At 43.4% G+C, this 9,646-nt stretch overlaps 2 protein-coding genes across 2 annotated transcripts in view; both read left to right on the forward strand.

Annotated features, from left to right (window-relative positions):
* Positions 1–807, forward strand: part of SGIP1 (SH3GL interacting endocytic adaptor 1) — a 149,363-nt gene extending 148,556 nt beyond the window's left edge. Inside the window, exon 25 of the mRNA XM_081193717.1 lies at positions 710–807. The gene's annotated coding sequence lies outside the window, so the exon portion shown is untranslated. The remainder of the gene's footprint in view (positions 1–709) is intronic.
* DYNLT5 (dynein light chain Tctex-type family member 5) lies at positions 714–7,493 on the forward strand. The gene is made up of 4 exons (XM_081193917.1): positions 714–827; positions 3,109–3,200; positions 4,705–4,829; positions 6,889–7,493. Exons 1-4 carry the CDS (start codon positions 715–717, stop codon positions 7,090–7,092), a joined length of 534 nt encoding a protein of 177 aa, XP_081050043.1. The 5' UTR covers position 714; the 3' UTR covers positions 7,093–7,493.
* Positions 7,494–9,646: the final 2,153 nt, after the last annotated feature.

Below are 9,646 nucleotides of genomic sequence, written 5' to 3' on the forward strand. Positions count from 1 at the left end.
ACTGTGAGACCGGGATGCTGGACTAGAGAGGCCTTTTGCCTGATCTGTCAGGACTTATGTATGTTCCACAAACAATCCTTCTGAATCGGGCAGCTGTAGCCTCTTTTGTGGCATTAAAAAAATGCTCCACGGCACTCCTCACCCATTTCCAAATACTTGGAGTGGCTTCTGCTGCTGTGGAAGTGCTCTGTAGGCCTTGACTACTTGCCAAGAAGCAACAGTCCCTGAAGGCTTTGCTTGGGTACCACCTTCTTGAGGAACCTGCAACACCTTGAAGCAGTGGTTCCTCAAAACTTCCTTTGCCTTTCCTGATGGGAAGCAAACCTGGAGCAAGCTGAAGATGCAGTTCCCAAAGAAGTAGCCCTCTCTTTGTTGCTTTTCAGCCATTTCCTAAAGCCTCAGAAGATTAATCAACATATCCCAGAATAGGGCACCGAGTGGAGTAAAATTGCCACACTTTTTGCTAATTATATTTAGTTTGTTGACCCCCCCTCCCAATAATGGAATGATTATTGAAACCATTGAGCCAATACTTTGGGGAGCTCTCCTAATACCTAGGTATAACCACTCATGCTTCCACTTCACAGACTCTGTGCATTTCCAAAGACTCTCATTACAATACCTTGTGTAAGAGGCATTGCTCTGATACCAGATGCCTATATACTTTTAGGTCACAATTATGTTTAAAAAATACATTTCCTGTATCTAGAAAACATGTCGGACACAATGAAGGAAAAAGCGGCTCGCTTGTTAAAGAAAAGAGGCAGCATATCCTCTTTAGGAAGCCATGAAGTCAGGGCGAAAGAATTTTTTGGAAGAAACAAAGAGTGAGTAGCCTATTTATCATTTTCTGACTTTTCTTCCCACCAGTTTCTTTGGAAGACCATTCCATCTGGACAGTATAAAAAATATTATTCAGGCTTTTGCAAATGTCATGCTCTGTTATTCTTTTTCTACATGGGGGTGGCTGGTAATGGGTGAGAAACCTACCTGGCTTTCAGCTGCTTTGAACCTAGTGCCTGCTTTAGGTAAACAAAGAGCAGTGTTACGCAAGGGCAATGAGGGGCACCCATGCTCCAGATGTAAGAGTTGCAATCAAGTGGCTTGATGAAAGGGCTAAAAATCAGAACTCACATCTTCTTCACAGCATGTAGTTCTGTCCTAACTGGCCATGCACAAATACTGTGCTGTGTCATCATATGCTTTGGCACAAGGAGAAATGAAAGGGAAAATGGAAATCTCACTACAGACAACGAACCACACCCTAGGCCACCTCCCAACCTCTCTTACCATCCAGGAAATATAACAAGCGAATAGAAAGAGAACCCACACAAGTGATGCTGACACAAAACCCCATGCATACACTAAGCAGAAGAATAGAAGCATTACTCACCCCACCCCACCCCATGGACCTTCCCTACTCTCCCCCTCTTTTCTTCCTAACCTAATACTGCATGCAACACTAATGTCTCACAACAAATGAAAGCGATCTGTAGAAAACACAATTATTAAAAAGGAGAATGCATGTATTTTTGTAAACGAAATCTTTAATAGAAATTATTTTTTTAAAAGAGGGAAAATGGAAGGAATGGTGGAGCTTAGAACAGATGTCGGGAGTCTTTGGCCTTCCAGAGGTTGCTGAACTACAACTCCATCATCCCTGCCCATTGGCCTTGTTTGCTGGGGCTGATGGGAGTTGCAGTTCAACAACATCTGGAAGGCCAATGGTTCCTCACTGGTGACTTGGAATCTAAGTTAGTTAGTTGAAGGGGCAGATAGGAGGAGCATCATTCCTCTGATGGTTTCTAAGCACTTAGGAGGCACTCTGAAAAGGATTCCCGGCCAGACCTGAAGCAGGAAGTACAGAGTCTCAAGAAGTAGACACTGTGTGCTGCTGCCAATACTAGAATAGTGGGTCAAGAACAGTGGGTCAAGGACAGGGTTGCAGCAGCAGCAGCACTGGTAAATGGGAGCTGAGGAGCCACTGCATAACTCCTGTCTGGGTTTCCCTACACCTGATCTCTCTAAGGGCCAAGGGTTCCCTCCACTGGGCTTAGAACAGGCATGGCCTAACTTGGCTCTCCAGATGTTTTGGGACTATAACTCCCATCATCCCTAGCTAACAGGACCAGTGGTCAGGGATGGTGGGAACTGTAGTCCCAAAACAGCTGGAGGGCCAGGTTTGGCCATGCCTGGCTTAGAGTCTTAGAGACCGAGAGACTTCTGTAGTCTTGTAGCCCAGCTTCCATCCTCTATGGGTTTACTTAGGAACAAGTCACACTAGGTTCAATTGGACCTCCTTGCCTACCCCCTCCAGTAACTGTGCATGGTATTGCAGACTTAATAACACTCTGAAAATGTCCAGTGTCGTTGTGGAAGGTGGTTTAAATCATGCATACCCTTTCAGATGTTTATTTATCTGATTTTTATCCCACCTTTCCTCCCAAGGACCTTAAGGTGGCATTTATTGTTTTTCCCATCCCCATTTTATTCTCACAAGAACCCTGTGAGGTAGGTTGGGCTAAGAGACAGTGACTGGCCCTAGGTCACCTGAGTGGAGATTTAAAACCAGGTTTCCTAGTCTAACACTCTAAGCACTACACCACACCAGCTCCAACTTCCATCAGCCCCATTCACCAAGGCCAGTGGTCAGGGATGGTGGCAGCTGTAGTCCAGCAATATCTGGTGAGCTATAGATTAGCCAATCCTGCTTTAAACCCTCTTCCAGTGTCATTGGTGTTGCCTGATTTTGTTAAAATTCTCAGACTGTAATTGATGTTGTCTCTCCCTAATTCTTTCCAACGCCTAAAATGTTGTATATGACAAGTTCAAAGGGATTTAACATATTACAAATCACTGTTTGGGAAGGGCCTCATACTTTATTTTAGAGCAGTGCTTCGCATACTGAAAATGTTTTTTTGTTTAAGAAGGTTTTCCGTGAGATGTGACCCAGTCATATATACAGAATCATAAATCAATGTCTTCAGGAGCATGACATTGTTATAAATATGTAAAAGATAAATAAATAAAAATAGGTGGGTTTTTTTTAAATCAATGTAGCTTTCAAGAAATCACATTTAATTCAATTATTACTGGGTTCGGTTTCAGCTCCATAAGTACTGTGTCTTACATGGATGAAGCTGGCCACCATGATGATATTCTTCGCCCTGGGGTTCAGATGGAAAACACGTACCAGTTGGGTAAGTATCTTATCTTACTCACTTTCTTGCTAATAATCTAGTCCCACTCTCTGTAGCACTATGCAAATAATAAAAGTAATAGTAATTATTATTATCATCTTTATCGTATTTATTTGTTATATTTTATGCTGCTGTTTACATTATTGCAGTCATCCTACAATGAATACATTGCAACTGAGGAACAAACAAGAATAGCAGTATGTAACAAATAAACCATTCAAATCTTAGGTAAAAGGTAAAGGTACCCCTGCCCGTACGGGCCAGTCTTGTCAGACTCTAGGGTTGTGCGCTCATCTCACTCTAGAGGCCGGGAGCCGGCGCCGTCCGACGACACTTCCGGGTCACGTGGCCAGCGTGACATCACTGCTCTGGCGAGCCTGCACCAGCGCAGCACACGGAACGCCGTTTACCTTCCCGCTATAAAGCGGTACCTATTTATCTACTTGCACTTTAAGGGTGCTTTCGAACTGCTAGGTGGGCAGGAGCTGGGACCGAAAGACGGGAGCTCACCCCGCCGCGGGGATTCGAACCACCGACCATACAATCGGCAAGTCCTAGGCACTGTGGTTTTACCCACAGCACCACCCACGTCCCTCATTCAAATCTTAAGTCTTTTGTATACAACAGTAATAGCCTTAGGGCAGACAAAGCATATCCTACTGTTGGTAATTTCTGCAGCGTACAGGCAGTTTATCACCAAACATTCAAGTATGACTATTGTGGTATAATGATCAAATAAATTGGAAAGACTGGAGCTTTTCTTTTTGCTTCAAGGGGGGGGGGAGAGAGCCATAGATGCAGCGTAAATATATAAACTAATTTAGAAAGCTGCCTGAGGCAAGCTTCTGCTCATAAGCCTCTTGAGGAGTCACCTGGGCATTCTGCGTGACACAGCGCATGATCTATTTTTGGCATAAAACGGCAAAAGAAATTCTTTCCAATGAGAGATATTCCATGTTAGGATATGATTCCATATTTGGTGGAGAATAAAATGGAAGACTAGAATGCCCAGGCTTTGAAATTAAAAAGGTGGATTTATTTGACCAAGTTTTTCCAAAAAACATTGTGCTTGAGTACCTTAGGAAATACATTATACTTTTGTAGCAATACTTATTTAAATTAAAGGGGGGAGGAGTGTTCTTTGTTTTTTAAAAAGGTTATAATCTTGTTATTTCATAGTTTGGTAAATTGTAAGTGTTCTTCACAGACAGAAACTCACAGGCCCCCAGGGGTCCACAGACTGTAGTGTGGGGGCCCTTGGACTAAGTCAGTGGTGGCCCTCCAGCTGTTTTGGGACTACAGTTCCCATCATCCCTGACCACTGGTCCTCTTAGCTAGGGTTGATGGGAGTTGTAGTCCAAAAACAGCTGGAGGGCCAAGTTTGGCCACCACTGGACTAAGTCATTGTTTCACTGAGTAAATGTGTGCACAGTTGGTTCCCCACCCCCACCTCCTAATATCACAGCCTTCCAAAATAATGGTGTGAGTTCTCTCTGTGCTCCAGGTCCTGCAAAGTGCTTTCCAGTGGGCACTGTGAATAATATCTTGAAGGATGTGGTAACAAGTTATCTTCAAGAGGAAAAATATGAAGCCGAGTTGTGCAGACAAATGACAAAGACCATCTCTGAGGTACACAATTTATTAGTAAAGCAAAGTTGGAAAGTATATCGGAGGTATGTCCTATAGAAATCTCTGCAGTGCAGGGGAAAAACCCCTCTGCTCAGAACACCTTTTGGATACAAGAGTTCAACTTTAGGATCTATGAAGGGATATATTAAGATGTTTGTGTAAGGAGATGATAATCTAGTTAACCTTGTAGGTCAGCTGCTTCTCGGATAGTTACCACATTGCCCAGCTTATGATTCTGTATCTTGGATATAGTGGTACAACTAGTTTCCATGTGTGCTGATGCTAACTGAGAAATCTGTTGCTGCATCTTGTGTCAGGAATATAAGTCTTCTCTGTACTGCATGACCAGCCATTGGTTCTCTCTCTCGTTTTCTGGGTCAAAGAGCGTATTTGAACAAACGCTGTCTCCCCCTTTCCTTTTTAATCACATCAGCTAGTCCACCATTTTATGGCTATCAACTGGCACTAGAGTCAGAAGTTGTGGTTCAAGACAGGCTTGAGCCACACCAGGGCCAACTATGAGACTGAGGGGCTGCTCCTCTGTCACTGAGCCCTGGTAGGCTTCTCTAGCTGTAGTAGTAGTGGTGTTATAAGCATCACTGGGCAGCCATGTCTGGTCACCCTTTAAATTTCCCAAAATGCCTGGGAAACAAAACCTATAAAATTAAAGCCTTTGCAGACAATTTACTTGTTATGACTGAAAACCCTAAAGAAAGTCTGAAAAGAGTGCTGGAATTGATTAAATAATTTGGAGAAGTGTCAGGCTTTAAGCTGAATATAACAAAAACAAAAATGCTTGTTAAAAATGTAACCACGAAGGAAAAGGACGACATAGAAAAAATATTGGGCCTGAAAATCTCTCAAAAAGCGAAATACCTGGGTATTTGGATCACCCCCAAGAATATAAACTTATTTCAGGATAATTACACCCAAACTTGGTTAGAGATTAGAAATTTTTTTGAAACCTGGAGTAAATTAAAATTAACATTTCTGGGTAGGATTTCCATCATAAAGATGAACGTGCTTCCAAAATTAATCTTTTTATTTCAAATTATTCCAATACTGGAATACTGGAGGCTTTTCTCTACCCGACCTAAAACTTTACTATGAGGCAGCCTGTTTCACCTGGTTTAAAGATTGGTGCACGTTGCAGGATCCGGACCTCCTGGACTTGAAAGGTTTTGACAACCGTTGGGGATGGCACGCCTACCTGATACATGCAAAAGCGAAAATTCACAAAAAATTTACCAACCATATAATAAGAAAGTCACTCTTCACTGTATGGGAAAAATATAAAGACCTGATGGAGCCTAAAGTCCTGTGGTGGACTTCTCCAATAGAAGCCATATCGATAAAACGGAAAAATACCCAGGAAAGCTGGCCAACATACAAAAACCTTCTAAAAGACGAAGATAACCAACAAAAATTAAAAACCTTCAAGGAAATAAGAGAACACATCTTAGACTGCTTCCAATACCATCAGTTATTTGAAAAAAATTAAATCTGACAAACAAAAGGGGTTCTCAACAGAACAGCCTATATAGGGTGCAGAGAAGAAGCAGAAGTCCCATTGCACAAACAGAACTCAAGATTTTGGTTATATCATGGAGACTGCCAGAAACTACTTTGTAGTAGTGTTCTGTAGTGGGGAGGGAGGCTTAATACATGAAAACAGGTCACCCACCAATCTGCCCCTGATGATAAGGAGAATCCCCATGCCCCCACTCACAGCTACCATAAATGCTAGGGCTGCAATCGTATTTACACTTACTTGGGATTAAGTTCCATGTAGGACTTGCTTCTGGTAAAGCATCTACAGGAACAGGCTATGTTGACTACCAGCTAATTTTACAGGACAAAATCCATCCAGTTTAAGTCCCATGCAGATGTGAAATTGTCTTAAGTTATTTGAAGTGCAATGCATCACTGGTGTATTTAGATTCCTGCCCCTAGAGTAAATTAGTTAAACATTTGAAGGAGCTGTATTGTATCCTAGGTAGTTTATATTAGTTTGCTTATGAGACCATGAATTTAATTTGCCCCCCCCCCTCTCTCTTAGGTAATTAAGGCTCGAATAAAAGACCTGATGATACCAAGGTATAAAATTATTGTGATTATACATATTGGACAACTAGACAAGCAGAGCATGCAGATTGGAAGCAGGTGCCTCTGGGATACTACAAGTGATACTTTTTGCTCATACGCCTTCAAAAATAGATCTCTGTTTGCTCTCGCAAATGTCTTTGCAGTTTACTCTGAGTAGCAATTAAAAGTTCAATATGAAGTCTATGTGACCAAATAGACAAGATACTATTTTTAGGCTGCAATCCTATGTATGCTTACAGGGAACAAGCTCAATTGAATACAGTGGGTCATTGGTCTGGGTAAACCTGCGTAAGATCGCTCTGCATATGTAGACTGGCTAAACCAGTAGATTAGTTCTTCTCTTGTGGGCATGAATACTCTGAAGATAACAGGTGTTAATACCACTTGTGCAATTCTCATTTCTGGTGTAGAAGTGCAGTGTTTGATCATGTAAACATTCCCGGGGTTGGACTCTGTATCATATTAGGTGGGCATGAGGCCTAATTCATTGTGTTTATGTTCTTGAAAAAGTATCGAAATACAGAACCAGTTTACACTTGTCTGTTCTTATCAAGGAGATTTCCTTGAAGTGTGGCCCTTTTGCTTTACGTGTGAACTCTCATTTTTGCATTTGCAGGACGTTGTGTATTATGTCTCCGTTAAAAGGCAATTTCAATCCCACCCTTAAACCATACGCAATGGGTGATGGTGGTGGTAACTTTCTTAATGTTCCCTTTCAGCCTTTTTAAAAGGCTTGATATGGGCTCCACTGTGCAAAGGAGCACCCAGCTTCTTAAAAGTGAGCTTTGTCCAGTAGCTGAAACTAAATAGTCTGAAGGCAAAGTGTGGAGAATTTTTTAACTAAAGTTTTAAGGAAGAGCCTGGAGAGTCAGTGCTTGGCTCCCCTCTGGTGTTTGGGTTACAATATGAGAAGGGGCTATGAGGACTGTGCTGTCTGGCTAGCATGATGTCACATATCTGATTGTTGTCGGTAAAGCTGACTCTAGCACATTTACTTCAAATCACAGTGGACCAATGGAGTCTGCCATCCTGTCTTCCAAACAACACATGTGAAATGAATGCTACATCATGACATGCTGTTATTTCAACTGTGGCATTGTGAGGGAACATGACAGCTCAGTTGACCACTGATTGCAGCTGTTGTACCGCTTGAAACAGCTCAAAAGTTTTGTTGAAGCAAAAAGTAGTTGATATATTATTTTTTAAGACACTGCTGTCCCTGCCTTTACTGGTAAGCCCTGCCTCCAAAAACTTCGCGCCCTTCTGCTCCCCCCCAATCCATTGGATTGCCGTATTTTTCGCCCCATAAGACGCACTTTCCCCCTCTTAAAATCTAAGGGGAAATGTCTGTGCGTCTTATGGAGCAAATGTGTGGTCCCTGGGGCTGGGGGGGGGACCCGGGCTTCCCCCGCCAGCCCCGACAAGCACTGGGAGCAGCGGGAAGGCTGTGTGCAGCCTTCTCGCTGCTCCCCGATCTGCTTTTTGGGGCTGGGGGTGGGGAAAAGCTGGGCTTCCCCCACCGCCAGCCCCACAAGCTCCCCGACCTGCTTTTTGCTTTTTGGGGTTGGGGGGGAACCCGGGCTTCCCCCGCCAGCCCCGCCAAACTCCTGAGCAGCTCTGGGGTAGCCCGCGAAGCCTCCGCAGGGCAGCGGGGAGCCTTCATCCTGCTGCCCTGGGGAGGCTTTGCACGACTATCCCTGACTTTTGCGGGAGGTGGGGGAAGGGACAGAGCGAGGCTCTCTCACTTCCCCCACCTCCCGCAAAAGCCCCCAAGAGACACACTCCCTTTAAAGAGCTGCGCGGAGTGTGTGTGTGGCTCCTGGGGGCTTTTCCCCGAGGAGGGAGAAGGGCAGCCCGTAAGTGACAGGCTGCCCTTCTCCCTCCTCGGGGAAAAGCCTGCAAGCGCCGCACACACGCTCCACATGGCTCATGAAAGGGAGCGCTGAGCAAAGCTGAGATACATTCAGGCTGTGCTCAGCGCTCCCTTTAAATAATATTTTTTTCTTGAATTGCCCCCCCCCCAAAAAAAAGTAGGTGCGCCTTATGGAACGAAAAATATGGTATCTCCTCCAGTGTTTTCCCTATCCCAATTTCCCACCCTCATTTTATTTAGCAAAATTTATATGGCGCTTAATTTTTTTCTAAAACTTCTAAGCAGTTTACACAAAAGGTATTAAAAATTCATCAAATATTTTGCAATGAAACTATAGCAATGAAAATAAGACTTTTAAAATGGTAGACATAATCCCAGGAAAAGCTTTTCTGCATTCATTCATCCTGAAGTTAATCTAGACAGGTTTGGTCAGAAGTAAGTTGCATGTTTCTAGGAACTGCATGTTCCTAGAATCTGTCTCATACATGGTTAGACCATTGGTTCATCAAGCTCCATATTGTCTACTCTGATTGGCATCTGCCTTCCAGGATTTCAGGTAGGAGTATTTCTACCTGGAGATGGGAGGAATTGAACCTGGGATGCTTTGCATGTGATCTGCCACTTAAGGTACAGGTCCCTTATCTAGAAACTGGTATTTGCTCTTAAGACTCCCTGAATAAACAGAACGTATTCAGTGTCAGAGGGTTTTTGGTGTCTTTTTTTTTTTAATTCCAAGCCTAGCACTGCACTGGCAAGAAGAAACAGCAGAAGCCATGTTGTGAACTGCAAATTTATTGTGAAAGCAGGAACTACAAAAAAGAGAGCTGTTTGAAATACA

Source organism: Podarcis bocagei (genome assembly GCF_964188305.1).
Source record: "Podarcis bocagei genome assembly, chromosome: 5".
NCBI classification, from domain to species: Eukaryota; Metazoa; Chordata; class Lepidosauria; order Squamata; family Lacertidae; genus Podarcis; species Podarcis bocagei.

Bases quoted from the DNA above. Each gene is read 5' to 3' on its own strand.
- DYNLT5 (XM_081193917.1), top strand. From the start codon at position 715: ATGTCGGACACAATGAAGGAAAAAGCGGCTCGCTTGTTAAAGAAAAGA. The intron at 828-3,108 runs GTGAGTAGCCTA...GTTCGGTTTCAG, and splicing joins TTTTTTGGAAGAAACAAAGA to CTCCATAAGTACTGTGTCTT. The intron at 4,830-6,888 runs GTACACAATTTA...CCTCTCTCTTAG, and splicing joins TGACAAAGACCATCTCTGAG to GTAATTAAGGCTCGAATAAA.